General features: G+C 34.1%; 2 protein-coding genes and 1 pseudogene across 2 annotated transcripts; 1 reads left to right on the top strand and 2 right to left on the bottom strand.

The window, feature by feature from the left end:
- Window positions 1-3,286: 3,286 nt before the first annotated feature.
- Window positions 3,287-6,611, top strand: LOC120164548 (annotated as a pseudogene).
- A 3,500-nt stretch (window positions 6,612-10,111) lies between these two features.
- LOC120164550 lies at window positions 10,112-10,781 on the bottom strand. Its single transcript, XM_039174247.1, has 2 exons — window positions 10,620-10,781; window positions 10,112-10,527 (listed from the first exon to the last, which is right to left on the bottom strand). The coding sequence occupies exons 1-2, from the start codon at window positions 10,710-10,712 to the stop codon at window positions 10,204-10,206; spliced, it is 417 nt and encodes a 138-aa protein (XP_039030178.1). The 5' UTR covers window positions 10,713-10,781; the 3' UTR covers window positions 10,112-10,203.
- Window positions 10,782-13,029: 2,248 nt separating this feature from the next.
- On the bottom strand, window positions 13,030-16,976 carry LOC120164638 (zinc finger CCCH domain-containing protein ZFN-like). The gene is made up of 5 exons (XM_039174308.1): window positions 16,968-16,976; window positions 16,408-16,470; window positions 15,376-15,495; window positions 14,607-14,897; window positions 13,030-13,655 (listed from the first exon to the last, which is right to left on the bottom strand). Exons 1-5 carry the CDS (start codon window positions 16,974-16,976, stop codon window positions 13,260-13,262), a joined length of 879 nt encoding a protein of 292 aa, XP_039030239.1. The 3' UTR covers window positions 13,030-13,259.
- Between the last annotated feature and the right edge of the window lie 340 nt (window positions 16,977-17,316).

Genomic DNA, 17,316 nt, shown 5'->3' with positions numbered 1-17,316 from the left:
CATCTCGGAGCTCACACATCCCTCTACTCATTCTGAGATACCCTCGGGTATCTAGGGTGAGATCCGGAGCTGCATCGAAAACGTACAACCACCAACTTACTCTGTCGAATCTTGGGGCATCTGCGCCCAATCGACTACTGAAGTGACTTGGCACTGACTTTGATATCCAATGACTGTAGTATTTCTACTATAGAGGAACTCAGGAGTCCTGACTGTTTCCCGAGCATCAAACAATGCTAGTTTTATGAAATTTTTTAGTTGTTAATGTTTCTATTGTTATGTTATTAATTATTGTTCTCGCTTGGAGTCTTATTTGATGTTATACTGAAGTGTTTGGGGTACATCGGGTCTAATCCTTCAAAATTTTGGGTTATTTACCAAAACTGACTGTTGGTATCGATATTGGCCCTTCAATATCAATACCCTGGCTCGGTATCGATTCCAGAAAAGCCTACTGGAAAATGGGTCTTGATATAAAGTTTGGTAGTTTCGAGACTGTGACCCCAATATCGATACCCCTGACTCGGTATTGATACCACTGCCCTGAAATCATGGGTTTTGCCCAGACAGAAGAACAATCTCAATATCGACCTTCCAGTATCGAGACCCAACCTGAAGAATGCACTGTTTTGACATGAAAAATCTTAACTTATGATTCCAAAAGCCCTATTGAGGCCCCCAAATGATGTTTAAGTGTTATGTATGATAATATAGGCCATAAGAGTCCATTAACCATGTTGGAAACACATAAACACTAAATACACCATGAACATGTTCAAACTCATGCAACCTACCAAAACTCATCTAAATGAGCTACATGTGATATAGGTGAGTTAAGAGTGAGTTACCAGTGTGTTGTTGGTGCCCAAAGCTCAATCAAGAACGAGCTTTTCTTTCCCCCTAGCTTTGGAGCTTTCTCCAACCTCTCTCACTGAGAAAGAAATCAATGTAAGAGATATTAACTGAATTCTAGAGGTTATGAATGATTTAAGAACACTTCTTAAGACCTAAAATTTCTGAAAAATTGAGTAGAACCATCTAGTTCCTTGAACTTTTCTAAAACATATTTTCTCAACCATGGTCAAAACTTGATCATAAGGTCTCAAATGAAAGTTGTAAAGGTGTTGAGTTTTGTTTTTACCTTTTAAATGTTGATTGGAGACTGAAAAATAATAAAGTTCCTACCTTTTCTTGAGATGTTGAAGGAGATAGAGAGGTTTTGAAAGTGAAGAAGAAGAAGATAAGGATGATGGTCAAAAAGATATATGAGAAGCCACATACGTGAGATCACATATCCTTAATGGTTTTCAACATTATTTTTAAACTAAGAACTAATTACTCCTTTGGTCCTTTTGAATGTGGTTACAAACTAAAAACACCCTTTTTACTTCTCATTGGGCTGAACTCAAGCCCAATTCCATCTCAATTTCGATAAGATCTTTTTATAAACTAAGAAATTAATTCAAGGTCCATCTCGGGTTAGCTCAAAAATTCTAATCCATGATCTAAGGGGTTACAATCACAATTTTAATATTATATTTTATATTAAAAAGAAAATAATCTCCTAAAATATTAATTTCTTTAATAAAATTAATAAATCTTTTGGTCACTGGCAGTAGAAATCGATTTGATATTGACTTTCATATATAATTTGACTCATGATCATACTTTTATTCATAAATTAGAAACTGTTTAAAGTGTTAAAGATTTATATTTCATTCTTTTTTAGTTGTTATAAAAAAAATTATCAATTCTTTTATGTCTTTACAGTTATTTTAAAATCAACAAACTTATTTCATCATCATCTGTTATAATTCATTTAAACTCATAAAAATACACATAAAAGATTTATCATTTTTTGTTTGTTTAAGGGTTCTTTAAAATTTGGATTTTTTTATATGTTTATTTAAAAAAATAAAAAGGTGAGAAGTATTTTTTTTAGAAGAAAAACAGCATATCTCGAAATTAGCTTTGTCAAACGATCGTCAATAGAGATTAGAGAATTAAAACATCAAATCTTTGGATAATTTTTTTGTTAATTTTAAATGAGTTATGTAGAAAATTAGTCTAAAAAGGGAAAAAAAATAAGTAAAACGAAAATATTTTGAATAAGAATGATTTATATCTTTTTATCCTCAGTAGTAGTGACTCGTGGCACCACCTAAATGATTGAAAAATTATTTAAAAATTATTGATAAATAAAGAAATAAAAAATGACATATCATGCTATATAAAAATTGTCATTAATGATTTTAAAAAATATTAACATAAACCTTAGCCGCTCTCATCCTTCCCCCTTTTTTTTTACAATTTGTGCTATTTTCTATAGATCAAATCAATTTATTCTTTTTTGATTTTGTTTAATCGACAGCAACACCGATTTTGATGTTGATTGCTGACCGTAAGTTATTTTTTCTCTTTATTTTTTATTTTTTTAATAAGAATAATTATGTTTTTACGAATGTTTATCTCTACATTTGTGACATGTTTATCTCTATTTATGTGGTATATTTTTATTTGTCTTTTGATAATTTTCGATAGTTTGACTGTTATTTTCGTTTATTTTTTCTTCTCATGGTTTGATTTGACATCACCACGACTGATAAAGATGGTGTTTATTTGTTATCATGATGATTTTTCTTGCTTTGGACTCTTGGATTAATTTAGATGTGTGTTTTGCGTTCGTGAATGTTTTCTCACGTCGCTTGAATCTGATTTGTGATTTGTCGGTAGTCTTTCAGTAGCTTCATCCCCTTTTGTGATTCGTTTGCCTAAGCAGTCAGGTTTATTTGTATATTTATTTTGTTTGAGCATTTTGATTAGGTTTTTTAATATTTTTCTTCTTTGGTCAATGCGTGATCTAGGTGGCTAGTTTTTGTGCCAATAATTATAGGAAAATGTTCTAATTATAATTTAGTTTACGTTTATGCTTGTAAATATTTATTGTAATTATGGATATTTTTTGTTTTTAATAAAATTAATTATTTTCTATCAAAAATGATTTTAAAAAAACAAAAATTTAAATACTAAAACAAAATAAAAGTAAGTTTAATACAAAACATGTAATTTATTTTTTTAATGTTAATTTAATAAAAATAATTTAATTAATGATATGTTTCGATATAATTTTAATAATATGCTACGCTGTGCAACGTCCCATAGAATTTTCCTCGTATGGCATCTAATTTGATTTTCCAAAGAGCCCACTTGGAAGGCTGCCAGTGACAGTGCCACCCTCAATAATTCGCCAAATTTTATTTTAATTTTCTCTCGATCTTATCAGTATTAGGCAAAACACTCCAAAAAATGCTAAAGCGAAAGGAAAATTTACTTCTTCCCCCAAAATATAGGCTTCTTGCCACACCAATCATTCAGTAGTTGAAACTGGAGATCGTCGTGAATGGGCTTCTGTTTCTATAATTCTGTTTCTTTGCATCTTCTTCTTCTTTCTGCTCTTCCATGGCTCCATATCTCTGTTTTCTTCTGATTCTACATAAATTACCGATCACCGGCATTCATCTCCTCCTTATTTTCCTACATTCTCTCTTATAACTCTTCCTTCTTACCGGTTTTCCCCGGTTTCAAGACAAAAACCCTGATTTTTCCCTTTCATTTCGAAGATAAATTACGGGGGAGAAGCTCCGATCTTTTATTTACGAAGGTACCCTTTTGGGGGTTTTTATCTTGTAAATTTTAACTTTTGTATGTTTTATAGGAAATTCAGTAGCTTCTCGTGGACAGTTTTCTTCTTGTTGTTGTGATTTTTCTGTTTGGTTGGCTGGAGAAACTGTTGAAGTGAAGGAAAATATTCAACTTTAGATTGATTAAAGCAAATCGGTAATTGAAAATAAAAGCACCCTTTATCGAAGTAGGATGAATAATTCAGATCTTAATGATGGTTTTTCTTTGTTTTTCTTTTCTCTTTCCAGTTTTCTCAGCAAAAAATAGGAAATTTAAGTGATGGCATCAGTGCTTTTGTACCATGTAGTTGGGGATCTACCGGTGGGGAAGCCAGAGTTGGTTGAATCCTCGGAAACAGAGTCGGTGGGAGCAGCTATAAGAGCAATAGGAGAATCAACAGAGTGTGGGATACCAGTTTGGAAGAGGATACCCTCATGTGGGAATGGTTGAAAAGAATAAAATGAGATAACGGAGGTTTGTTGGTATTTTAACTTCACTTGATATTGTCTCCTTTTTAGCCAAATCTCAGTGTTTGGAAGATCAAGATAAAGCCATGAAAACACAAGTTTCTGATGTTGTTGTCCCTAATAATGCTCTCCTCAAGATTGTTGATCCTGCCACCAGGTTAGTTCATTGCTGCTTATGTTTAATCACTTGCTTCTTTATTTTATTTATTTATTTCAGCTTAGAAATGTTGTAAAAAAAAGTTCACTTTTTTCAGTGGATTTACCTATGACCTTAATATCACAAGAATCTTCATGATTTAACTTTATGTTGAAGTGATTTATACTGTTCTCCCTGTGATTCACTACCATGGACGTACGATCCAACACCGTGGATCATTGCTTCAACTCCATGTAGAAGCATTGGAGCTTTACGTGGCGACTTTTCTCGATAATAAAACATGTCCAAATTTTTACTTTTTTGGAGTCTAGGTTCCATTTTTTTTAACTGAAGCTGTTATTAGTGTCTTTTCTAGAATAAAGCTTATGGTTTTTTTCCTTACTAAAAAGTGTTTTCTCTTGAAAAGCAGCTTTACTACTTGTTCTAGGAACATTCCTTGTAGACACCCTAAGATAACCAAAATATGGTCTCGTCAACATCGAATGCATGCATATCTGTTTAGGATTATTTAGGTAGCTAATCGACATGGTTTTAACTAGGCCTGTTTATGTAGAGTTAAGCAGTTGTATTGAATACGTGCATACCTGTTCTGATACTGGAATATGTTTTTATTATGAGCAAGCGTCTTGTGGTTCCAGTCGATGTTGCATCCTTTGTGTCATTTTTTAGCTTACTGGGTATGACCATGTCTGCTAGATTTTGCCAACAAGCTGTTTCATGTGTAATTTTGCTACCTCGAAGCACCATGTCTATGTTTTGATCCCATCTAAGGAGTAAGTTATTAAACAAATAGTATGTTTTCATGAGAGAGTTCTATGCTTATTTTGTTTTAATTATCTGGTTTAGTGTCTAATTTGAGATTTTTGTTTGATTAGTAATGTGAAACCTGCTTAAGTATTGCGAGGCTTTACCTTGTTCAATGTGGTTCATTTGAAGAAAAGAGCAAATCTTATTCTTGTTTGTGATTTTATTTTATGTTGGTACAAAGGATATAGTGGCATTTTTATTATGAGAAATTTGTGGACAAAAGAAAATTTATTTTTGGCTCTTCCTTTGATGTTCTCTATCGGCTTTGTTAATTCTTTCTTGTTGGACTAGATTGATAGATGCGTTCGAGATGATGAAGCAGAGTGTGAGGCGACTTCTTGTTCCAATAGAAAGGTATGGAAAGGCATGAGCAAGAGATTCTCAATTATTTATAATGGGAGGTGGCTCGAGAACAATGAAAATTCTAGCAGCAGCAACCTCGTTGCTATTGCCAACCGCCCTTCCTCTTCATCCACCTCCACCTACATGCGTGACAAGTTTTGCTGGCTCTCAAGAGAAGACATTATCCGTTTCCTCATTGGTTGCCTTGGTGCTCTAGCTCCTCTTCCACTCTCCTCTATTTCCTCGCTCGGTGCCATTAACCTGGACTATAATTCCATTGAAGCCTCCCTCCCAGCTTTAGAAGCAACTCAAAAGCATCCCGGTGATCCCAGTGCAGTTGCCGTTTTGGAGATCACTCCCGATGGTCACTGTAAGATTATTGGAGAAATCGCGGCCTCTAAACTATGGAAATGTGACTATTTAGCTGCTGCTTGGGCTTTAGCCAACCTCTCAGCTGGACAATTTGTTATGGGGGTTGAGGATAATGTGAGTTCGAGACTGCTTCCCAATCTTTCTGTTCATTCTTCAGTTCAAGATGATAAAACAGCCAATGGTGGTGTGTCAGCAAGGCTAAGGAGATTCAGTAGTAGAAGCATCGGGTTTAATCCAGTGAGCCCAAGTTTCGGTGTTGGCAGGAGCATGTATAGGGGCAGAAGTGCACCCTTGGCATGCAAAACTTCTAGTTCATTAGCTGCGGTCATGGCTCAAATGCTGTCTCATAGGGCAACCCACGTGTGGGTGACCGAGGATGATAACGATGATGTTTTAGTCGGGGTGGTCGGTTATTCCTACATTTTGGTTGCGGTGACCAAACAACCCGCTGCAATGATTCCCTCAACTCGATCGATCGCGGAGCTCACCTCGGAAATTCAAAGTTGAGTTCCCCTCATTCCCCCTTGTTTACCATTGTGTATGCTTATGAGCGTGTTTCCATGTTATTCTGAATATATATTTCTACAAAAAATGTCCGTAATAAGAACGTGGCGCGTTTCTTATTCTTATCGGATGCTATTAGTACCAAAGTGGAGGGAACAAAGTCAAGTACTGAAGTGAAAAGAAAAAAAAGTAAAGTTTGGGGTTAAATTGATAATTAAACATTCTCTTGTACTTTCCTGTATTACTGATGTCGGGGGGACGTGATAGACAGGAAATGATAATTGCTTAATCAAATTGTCTTTTTTCATTAAAATAGCTACCTGACCTAATAAACTTATCTATATAAGATGATTACATGTTTAAGCAGTGATTTCTTCGGACCAGATCGAACAGCGATGTCTTCGGACCAGATCGAACAGCGATGTTTCTAAATATGTATTATTTTGTAATTATTTTAAAAAAAAAAACAAATAATTTAAGTAGCGATGTTTTTAAAACGTATTGTTAATAAATTGATAAAGTTCTGAATATATATTATTATATAATTATTATAGATTATTTTAAAAATAAAATATTAAATGTTTATTTTAATAAAAAATAAAAAAGTATAATCTAAACATTGTTCTTCAAATAAGTCTAAAATCAATGAATTCAGTGTTAGTTGCTGGTTGTTATGGTTGGATTATGTTATGGGTCCTGTTAATTTTAAAATCAATAAAATTGATTTTTATCTATTTTTTATGATTTAATTATTTTGTTAAATCTTTATTAACTTTAATTCCAATCCACGTATTTTTCCAAAATAAATTATATTGGAATATCAAATTTAATTAAGCAAACAAATATATAGAAATACCTATATTAATAAAGGATGATGAATTTTGAAGCCACGTATATATGGAATGATACGATGGTGGATCCCATATAATACAAAATGCCACATCTAGTTAGTCGTCATAGACTCATACTTGCATGCCACCTGCATCCAGGGCCGTGGCGGGGGCACAAACTGCGCGACCGCGCAAGGTCCTCAAAAAGGGCTTAAAAAATATATATAGTGACGTTTTACCAATAAACGTCATTATAGATATATCTATTGCGACTTTTTTTTAAAAAAGTCATTATTATTACGGTTTTATGGATAAAATGCCATTATAGATAGATTTATTGCGGCGTTTGTCAAGAAAACGCCACTATTATTACCCCGAAATCAAATATATCTAAAAAATAAGAACCCTTTATACGAATTTGTACATGACCCCTGAAAACCCTGCCACGGCCCTGCCTACATCAATAGTGCTTCAACTCTCATGCAAGTTGTTGTCATTATGACAACAAAATCATTTTCCAGTATAATAATAAAAAAATAATAAAGAAAAGGTAAGGACTTGGATAGCGGATTTTTCACCTTCCACCCGAATTCAAATTCGACCTGCAATTTAACTTCTTTCTTTAAAAAAATTTTGACCTGATTTGATTTGAATTCAATTTTTTTAAATCCGACTCTATTGAATCGGGTCGGGTTAATACCTGTCAAATTCGGATTAAATTGTCATCATATATAAGACCAATCAAATTAAATTTAAATTTAAATACTACCCGATTTATTTTATCCTAGGTGTCAATCAAATCTCATAACGTATGAACTCAATCTAAATACGTATAATTGTATGAAAAATATAAAATACTATTTATTATAAGGTAATGTAGATTTGCCAACTCATTGGATTGATACTTGTTTTAAAGTAGCACATGGGTTGTTGCATCATGTCCAAGTCCTCACATCATATACCAAGTAATACATAGACCTACTTACCATACATGTTAGGTCTTTTTATGGTAAGGATTGGATCAAATTAATCTTTTGTTATTAATTGTATAATTTTAGTTTTTCTATTATAAAAATTTATTCAAATTATTTTCTACCATTAAACAGATAAATCCAGTCTTTATGCTAATAAACAATAAAATAAGCTAAATTTAATATTTATAATGTGTTTGATAGAGGTATTATTTTTTCTTGTTTAATATAGATTAATTTTATTTTATATTTTCTATCCACTGAATTTGACATTGAATGCTTATATTTACAACATTCACAGTGCTTGAATCATATATCTTAAAGCACAACACTAATTTCTTTACCACCGAGATCGTTTGATTTGAACGAAAAGAAGTAAATATTTTATTTATTTTAAAGTTGTTTTATTTTCCACGTGAGATTTTACACATTATTCTAGTTTTCAGATTAATTTTCTAATAATTATTTATTTATGTACCAAACGTGAGTTTTATTTCTAATTTATATTATGGATAAACCAATAATTAAGCTTTATATTATGTACCAAACGAGGCATTAATGTTAAAAAAAGAGAGTCAATTACTGTTTAACAAAATTAGTATTTTTTATTGTTTTTATAGTTCTTCAAATGAAATATGTTTTGCAAATGAAAAAAAAATATTGTTTCTTTTATAAAAAAAAATCGACCTTGTATGATTCCTTTAACTAGTATAGGGACCGAATTGATCTATTTAATTGTAGAGAGACTAATTTAATTAATTCTTATAATAGAGAGATTATTTTAAATTGATTCTTCTAATAGAGAGACTAAATTAATACATTTAACAATATAAGAACTAATTTGCCTCACTCCCTAAAATAGGGGGACCCCAATAGTTTCTTTTACCCTTAAAAAACAAGAATATGTCACAATTGATACTTGTAATTGAAAAAGAGTAACTTAAAATGAAGAGAAACACGACAATATTCAGCTCTAGAATTTTTTTTTACTCATAAGTACTAAATCTATTGATAGACTAATCTAAATCAGATATTATTAAGATCTGTTATGAAAACGATCTCTTAATTTGTTTCATTTACAATATCTAAATTTAAACTTTAAATCATGTTTAAAGGACCTAACATCTCATCTCGTTAAATCAACCGATAATTAATTCAACTCCAAAAAAAAATATAAACACCACCGCCATCTTCAGCAAAAGTGGTTGATAGAGCTTGATATCCTCCATCAAACCACCTCCCGCCCCTAATTTTTCTAACGGCTCACAATACATAACACCACATCTCCCTTCACCAACATTTAAATCTCAGCTACTAAGGGCCATATCTACCTTAAAAAACCCTCATTTTTCCTAAGGTAACTCAAATCTTAAAAAAAAAACCTTTAATGGTTCACATATAACCAGAGAGCATTGAATCCCAGTATTTGAGACCCCTTTCACTATCCTTTAAAGTTGCAAAAATCTTTTTAAAAAATATGGTAGGCACAACAAGCCAGACTACAAAGTTCTAGGAATTCACTTTCCCTCGAGCATCATCACCAAGATTATTTATTTATTTATCTGTTGACCTATTCCGACTATAGATACTGTGCTAGTTCAAGTGTGAAACAGCAGAAACATTATATGCACAAACGCCATTCAGAGAACAAATTGATATTAAAATAAGTCTCTTACATTGTTCCAAGTTGCATCACGCAATACACCCGCTGATAAGTAGTAAAATAATAGGCATCTTGAATCTCTGTCATGCCTTACAGAGCATTAACATTAATCTATTTATACCCTAAAAGAAGAGAGAATAATAATAACCTTGTAATAAGACCCATTAGCTTCACTAACAAAGACTATGTTTCCCCAATGATCCCATATCTTGTGTTCTAACAATTTCCAGGCAATGCTACTTCCTTGAAGAAACAAAAATTATAGACAAATCCCACTGGAGATAGCCCCCCCCCCCCCAAAAAAAATAGAAGCTAAACTGAAAACAGCAAACTCCCTATGAAGTTTTATAAACAAACAAATGAAGAAGAACAGATATTCTCTTTCTCCACTTTAAAAAATGCATCGGAATCAATACTTTTTAATTTTTTTTTTTAAAAAAAACCCTGAAATAAAACAACCAAAACGTGAGAAAAATAAGGATTTAGAGATGGCATCCAAAGCAATTACAGGTTTTGGGAGTGAAAGAACAGAAGCCAAAGGGTCTGTTTGGAATGTTGCAATTGATTGCGTAGCAACAAGAGATGGTAAGCAAACACCTTTAGCTCCACCACAGCATGTACAAACAGCGCATATCTGGAAACTCCCCAGCTTTCTCCTGCTCTCATTGAACAGCTTCATCATCTTTATCGCTTTCTCATCCACCAATGGAACCATTTCTGAAGACCCATTTACCTTCAAATCAAGAAACCAACTCAAAATCCACAAAACAAAGGATCAAAAGCCAAGGGATCTATGCATTCAAAGCAAGGTTTTCTGATACTCACTCGTGCCATGCTTGTAGCTTCGTTGCAATTGAAGACATGAGCTGAAACGAAGAGAAACAGGAGAACAAGAGTGACCCCATGACCGGATTTCATGTTTGTAGCAGTGGGTTTTTGCTTCCGGGACTGATTTGATGAACTGATGGTTAGTAAAAGAAAAGAAAGCGAAATGGGTATTGATTCTTTTTCTTTCTTTTACTAGAATTTGTTGAAGAAGAAAAAGGGTACCACTTGCAGTATTTGTATTTAGCTTAATTTTGATTTGGTGCAAATCATAAATGAAAAAAGAATTGTATTTTTTTAATGAAAAGGGGTACCACTTATTAAATATTTGATTCATGCATGTCCAGTGGCGGAAGTATATGATATTCGACGTTTGATGCTCCTCTATTAATGATGAATGTTTTTAAGACTGAAATTTAAGTGACAGATATCGGCATGGTGGCACCAGTCCGTATGAACCAATACTGATTGGTGGATGTTAAATTCTTTTACATCAATGATTCAGCTTTTATCGTAAAAATATTCAGTCCAATTCAAAAGGTGCTATCTTTTATAATCTTATCACTTGGACCGGACATGGTCTCTCCGAGAGGACGTTTCTGGACTGTGTTTCAAATTTCCTTAAATGGTTTGGTGGCATTTTCTAAATAGTAAAAAAATGAAGTGCTGGTGTAACAAAATGCAACAACAAAGCACGAGCCTAAAGAAGTGTAGCACGTCCCTTTAGTGTTTCCTTTTTACTTGCCTTAGCTTTCATAAAAACGTGTGCTTCTGAAAGGCACAAGTCAATTTTCAAAAAGATGGGTTTACTGACCTGAATTTCATTTACATTGACCAAATTATTGGCCATATTCTGAGGATTCACTACATCTTCAAAAGCCTCTTGCAAGGACAAAGAGTATGATGCTTGGTAAAGAAGAACTAACTAACCCCACAAAACATGAGAATCAGTAGGAGTGACTTACAAGCTCATCTTCATTGAGCAATTTATCACGGAGTGAGATCTCCAGGAGCTTCAAAGACTTCGAAGAAATGATGTGGCAAAACAGTACTTTTCCACTTCCTTCTGCAGGAGAGTTGAATGTTTATGCTTCTGCACCACAATTTCTACATACAATCAGGAATAACAAGTCTCAGTGCAAGAAACAACTTAGAGAATCACTCACAAGACTGATCAATATTAGGGCAGATAGTAATTATTACCTCAAGAAACAAGGCTGTTATTAGAAACTGCCTGCATATTTGAGGTTCAAGAAGAAGAAGGAAGAAACAATGGAATCTCAAGCCATAAAGATTCAGAAGAAAACTAGGCAGTGTTAAAAACTGCACACAGAAAGAAGAAAATGCCTCGTACAACATAGTGTAAAAGAAACATAACACCAAAATCAGAAAGGAAAACGAGCTTCGGGACGGCTGAATTGTTCACTTTCGTTTTACCAAATGTGACATAATTTTCAGATTTATACAACGCAGCATTATGAAATTCAGAAGATGAAACTGTTGACTGAATTGCATATTTTTCAGAGAACAAAATCAACTTGACATGAACTTTGCACATCTCCAACAATGGGAAATGAATTTACAGATTTCTCTTCCTCATCCACCAAACTATTGTCAAATGTAATCAGCCATGGTTGTTATAGCTTTTATCCCTCCGTGTCAATATTATCATCACTGGGAGACAACTGTCTATTTTCTGACAGTGAAAGTCGCCTGGGCTTTGTAGAAACTGCTTCAACAAGACCCTCTGGTGACAGCTTTAACCCAGTAGTTCCGGCCGATGATCCCAGGAAATTACGAACTGGGACATCAGATAGAGATGATGCCGAGTAATCGTCAGTGAAAATTCCCATAGGATGGTTAAACTTGCAACTTGGACCAAACCTGCAAATCCCATATCGAGAATAAAATATGCATAGAGGTTCGCCCCGTTAGAATGTAGTAGTAGAGATATCAATATTGTAAAAAATATCAAGCAACAATAACTAGCAACAATGAATGCCCACACATAGTAGTGAACCTCTTCTTGCAAACCAACCACATGCCCCACAAAATCAATGGTAATATTGCATGGAAGAGAAAATAATGAGAAGCAAAGCCACCAAGAACATGTGCAAAATGGATAATGGATAAGCAAAACATTATAAGCTTGTTAAGTAAAAAACGAAAGTAAGAAAAATAAAATAGTAACATTCTACAATTGAAGACGAATCTGTGATTAAAGCTTCAAAACAAGATGACACGATAGGGCTCTCTAGTCTCTACCATCTTATGGTGTCAAAGATTATAAAGCACTTTGTTGTAATCAAAATATTGGCATTACAAAGCTTCAAAACAAGATGCCATGATAGGGCTCTCTAGTCTCTACCAAATCCAAGCAAAAAAGGAAAAAAAAATCCATTTTATGCCACTTCTCTCTAATATAATTTAAAGTGCTGCATGGCAGTCACAAAATGACCAATTGCCAGAAGGCGTACCAAAGCAACATCCATTTTTTAACATAAAAGAATCATTAGCTTGGGCTGCAATTAAAACAATCAGGAAACTAAGTTTTTAAAAGAAAAGGTCATGTAAGATTATAGATGAGGGAATGACATTTTTAGGTAGCATGAATACCAGGTTTTTAATAAACAGCCGTAGTTATTTGAGCAGATCAAGATTCAGAAATAAACTTAAAGAGAGAATACCACTGAAAACATTACTCACCGAGCGTAAAGGAAGGCCTATAGGACTCAACACACAATCAGGAGCAGGAAGAACTCTCTCTCTTGGGTGATGAAACCTACAAACTGCACCAAACTTACAATCTCCAGTCTTCATGTAAAATTGGCACTCGGGCTGGCCAGGTCTTTCTGGGAATACGTTCTCCCTCTGCAAGGCATAAATACCTACAGGGACAGAACCAGAGCGTAATTGAGAAAAGGATGCTTGGGATCCTGAAGTTCCTGATTCATTCTGGTGTGAGGCTCCATAGATTTGATTATTTACATTTGTCTGCTGCAGGTTCTCGGAAGAAGAGGCTGATGTCAGTTGACCCTGGAGAAATCCTGGAGAAATGAAAAGAATTAGAATGGTAGCACTTGTCTCCCTTTTTCTTTCTCTTTTCTTGGATAATTAATGGTAGTACTTCTCAAAGATCACAAGTTACAAGCTGGAACAGATGCTTGCTAGTACAAGTGAAACTCAAATTACATTATCAAATGCTGTAGAGAGAACTCTTCACATTACTAAAAGACATTCGCTCTTTAACGGAAATACATACATGGACAGGTTCTAGTTTATAGAATACAATTGATGTATTTCGCAAGGTGATAGGCCGATTGTTTTTGAAAAAACAATCAACTATCAAATAAGCTAAATAATTTCACGCTCGCTTCAAACTCGTCATTAATTCAACAATTAGAGATACAAAGAAGCTGCTGCAGTTCATGTTTACTTTTACCGTGACCGATAAACATTTGTTCAATTAAAATACATGTGTAGCCACGTTCTGGTTTATGGCATACAGTTGAATGTATTCAAAAGGAGATAGACTAGTGTTTTTGGTAGGAACAAGCTGTTAATCAAGTTAAGCTACAAAATTTCCGATTCAATTTAGCCGTCATTTCTGAATTGTAAAGTAACTCAACAATCAAGAACATAGTTTTAAAGAAACATGTGCACATCATGTTTATTTACCAAGACCAAAAACTGGAGCAACCAGTATATCAAATTATTCAGATTAAGAGTTAAATTCCAATCCAATTCACATGTCTGTAGGTGTTACCCAGAGTTTGACATACCCTTTTATTCTAAACCATAAAACATACTAATAAGCATGATAAGAAGGTTATACTGTTTCTTTGAAAATTTTAAAGCACATACTGACAATTAGAATTCTCATGAGTTGCCTCACTTGTCACCTCAAATGTTTTCCAAACACATGAAAACACTAATTGGGCCTGCTTAATGAACAAAGCATTAGTAATAAGCTAAGGAAAAGCTTACACTATAAGCATTCCAGCCTGGAACCGATACCATCCCCTGGGGTAAAATCAAGGGTGCATAACTTGATGGACCTTGCCAACGGGGGCTGGGAATGAAAGATCCTCTTGACCAATTTGTAATCCCTCCTGGATATGACTGCTGACCAGGAGTGGTTGGAGAAGGGACAGTTTGATAAATAGGAGAGCCACTCAATGAAACCATCATATTAGTTGGTTGAGGATGGTGAAATTTACAAGTACTCCCGAACTTGCATTGTCCAGTTCTTAAATAATAAGCACACTCAGTCTCTTCCTGTATAAAGGAAAAGGAAAGTAAATTACACTGACTATGAATCACCCATAACCACAAAAAAAAACTATATGTTAGAAACCTATCATTGAAGAAGTACAGCTTGCCAACAAGGTCCAAACTTACATAACCAAACAAATTTTTTAGGCTAAAAATGGTCCGAAATTCAGCAGTATTTTTTGTTCATGAATTCATATTTAAATTTGAAAACAATTTCGTAGCTCAAAACTGAAATGAGGAAAGCTTCTCTTTGAGTCATAGCAAGTGATAAAGATTTTAATTCAGAATCTGTCTACATATGTCCATTTTTCACATTGGAACTAATCTGGATGGCATTAGTTTCTGGATTTTCTCAATTAATCCAATTAAAAAATTAAGGAAAAAGTGACAAAACTGAAACCAGGACATGAATATTGACATACTTGTATCATTGTAAAATTGTATTTTAAGGAGAGAAGAAAGGAAAAAATAAAATCCAAACCGGGCGAAGAGGGTAGCCCAAAATATTCAAGGAAACTCTCCCAGCTATCCCAGCTTTGTCCCTAGGATGGTGAAACTTGCATGTAGCTCCAAATTTGCAAGTTCCTATTTTCAGGTAGTACTGCAGAGCAGTTAAAAGAAAAATGTCAGTTGTTGGATCGGAACATATATGAAAATGAGAACCATAGAGTCCTATAATTGGACATGGTGCAGTAAAACCAAAAGATTAGCTTCTGTTGAGATTGCAGTTTAGCTTCCAATGCAGTAAAAGTAGGAGTCAGAGCCATCCAGCCTTTGCAGAATGGAAAAGAAGAAAGCAGGTACAAGAAGTCAGTCACCTAGTCAACCTGACAATTCAGAGTTCAGACTAAAGTTTGACAGCTAAGTCAAACAACTAGAAGAGAAGTAAACCTTTCCTCAATCCAATCTATTAGCATATTTCTATTTTCTTAGTTTCTTTATTTGTTTAGTTCCTTATACTAGGATCAAGTCAGTATTTCATCTGTCTTTATGAATTGCTTTTGACAGCAAGAACCTTTGAAGCAAAAGAAGAGACAAGGGAGGAAGAAACCACGTACAAACTTTATCATCAACAACCTATGTTGGTTATACTATTATTTTCAATAAAGTTTCCCTTAACCTAAAATTAGTCTCACTCTGTTCAACGTTCAGCAGGATTTGTCCCTAAATCTGAAGTAGTCCTTGTTTCATTATGAACAAAATTAGAAGTAGCACGAACACTCATTTAATTCTAGTGCATTATCCATATAGATGTGAACAAATTCTTCACTGCAAAACTAATGGATCCAACTGTGAAATCCATAAGAATTCACGAATAACAGCATATTGAATTTGCAGAGAAAAGTCAGCATTCACTTTTATATCAAAAATTTTTAGCAGTAATTTTGATTAAATCAACCAATATACAACTAATAAAATTAATTTCCTTTTTCAGATACATAAAACGTAGTATACTTCATGTTAACCATGCATTGCATATTGTCGCATACGAAACCAAAGAACAAATACATGCCTGACATTCAGGTTGTCCTACTCTTTCCGGAAACTCTCCTTTCACCCTTGCTGCAGCATTAGCCTGGAATTTGATATAATCTAAGCAAACATTTCAACTGACAATTGATATTTAAAAACTCAAATGAGTAGTACTAAGTTAAATTAAATCACTGCAGAAGGTTAAGTATAATCCCCCCTTTTCCTTTTTTTGGCAGCAACTGTAGTGTGTATGCATGTAAAAAACAATGCTAATCTCAAGTATCTAATACTCTATAAATTTCCTACAATGATTTAGTTGTAAAGATCCATGTGTAAAAGTTTCACGCCTACAACTTCTTAGCAATATTATGCCAATGACAATAATACAAGGCCACTAAAATTGAGCTCTTCCGCATTGTACCAAAATATCCCACTCAAAAAGCATTAACTCTGGACAGGACTTGTTCATTTAATTATACAAATAGCTCTAAGAGGCGGCATCTATTAGTTCTAGAGTTAAAATATCATCACCTGCAACTCTGTCCCCTATTCCCAAATTAAGGTTCTTTGTACCCAAAAAAAAGTTGACTCTGAACTCACAAAAGCCATGGATTTATACCAGTTTATGGTTTGGAGGATGATTAAAATGACATGATGCCCCAAATCTACAAAGGCCTGTCCTGATATAATAAGAACAATCAGGTTCTCCAGGACGCTCAGGATAGGCACTAGATTACATCGTTACTGGATCTCAAGTTCATTTGCCACATACCAGACAATTGACGGGCTTTGAAAGTTTTTGCGGTTTCTAGGCCTCAACAAATGGTTCGTCACACCTATTCATGAGCTGGATCGCTTGGCAAGTTGGCTGCAAAATTGGCCCATTTAGACCGATCTACGATAGTTTTCTACATTAAGGGAGTCAGGATTTTAATTTAGGGGTAAAGTA

The sequence above is a fragment of the Hibiscus syriacus genome, unplaced genomic scaffold, assembly GCF_006381635.1.
Source record: "Hibiscus syriacus cultivar Baekdansim isolate YM2019G1 unplaced genomic scaffold, ASM638163v2 tig00111540_pilon, whole genome shotgun sequence".
Classification (NCBI taxonomy): domain Eukaryota; kingdom Viridiplantae; phylum Streptophyta; class Magnoliopsida; order Malvales; family Malvaceae; genus Hibiscus; species Hibiscus syriacus.
Note: the sequence above shows the minus strand (reverse complement) of the source record. Positions and strands in the feature narration are given on the sequence as shown.

Coding starts and splice junctions, on each gene's coding strand:
- LOC120164638 (XM_039174308.1), bottom strand. Junction 15,496..16,407: donor TAGGACAACCTGAATGTCAG/GCATGTATTTGT, acceptor ACTGCTCTGCAG/TACTACCTGAAAATAGGAAC. Junction 14,898..15,375: donor TGGGCTACCCTCTTCGCCCG/GTTTGGATTTTA, acceptor TCCTTTATACAG/GAAGAGACTGAGTGTGCTTA.
- LOC120164550 (XM_039174247.1), bottom strand. CDS start 10,712: ATGAAATCCGGTCATGGGGTCACTCTTGTTCTCCTGTTTCTCTTCGTT. Junction 10,528..10,619: donor AAGCTACAAGCATGGCACGA/GTGAGTATCAGA, acceptor CTTGATTTGAAG/GTAAATGGGTCTTCAGAAAT.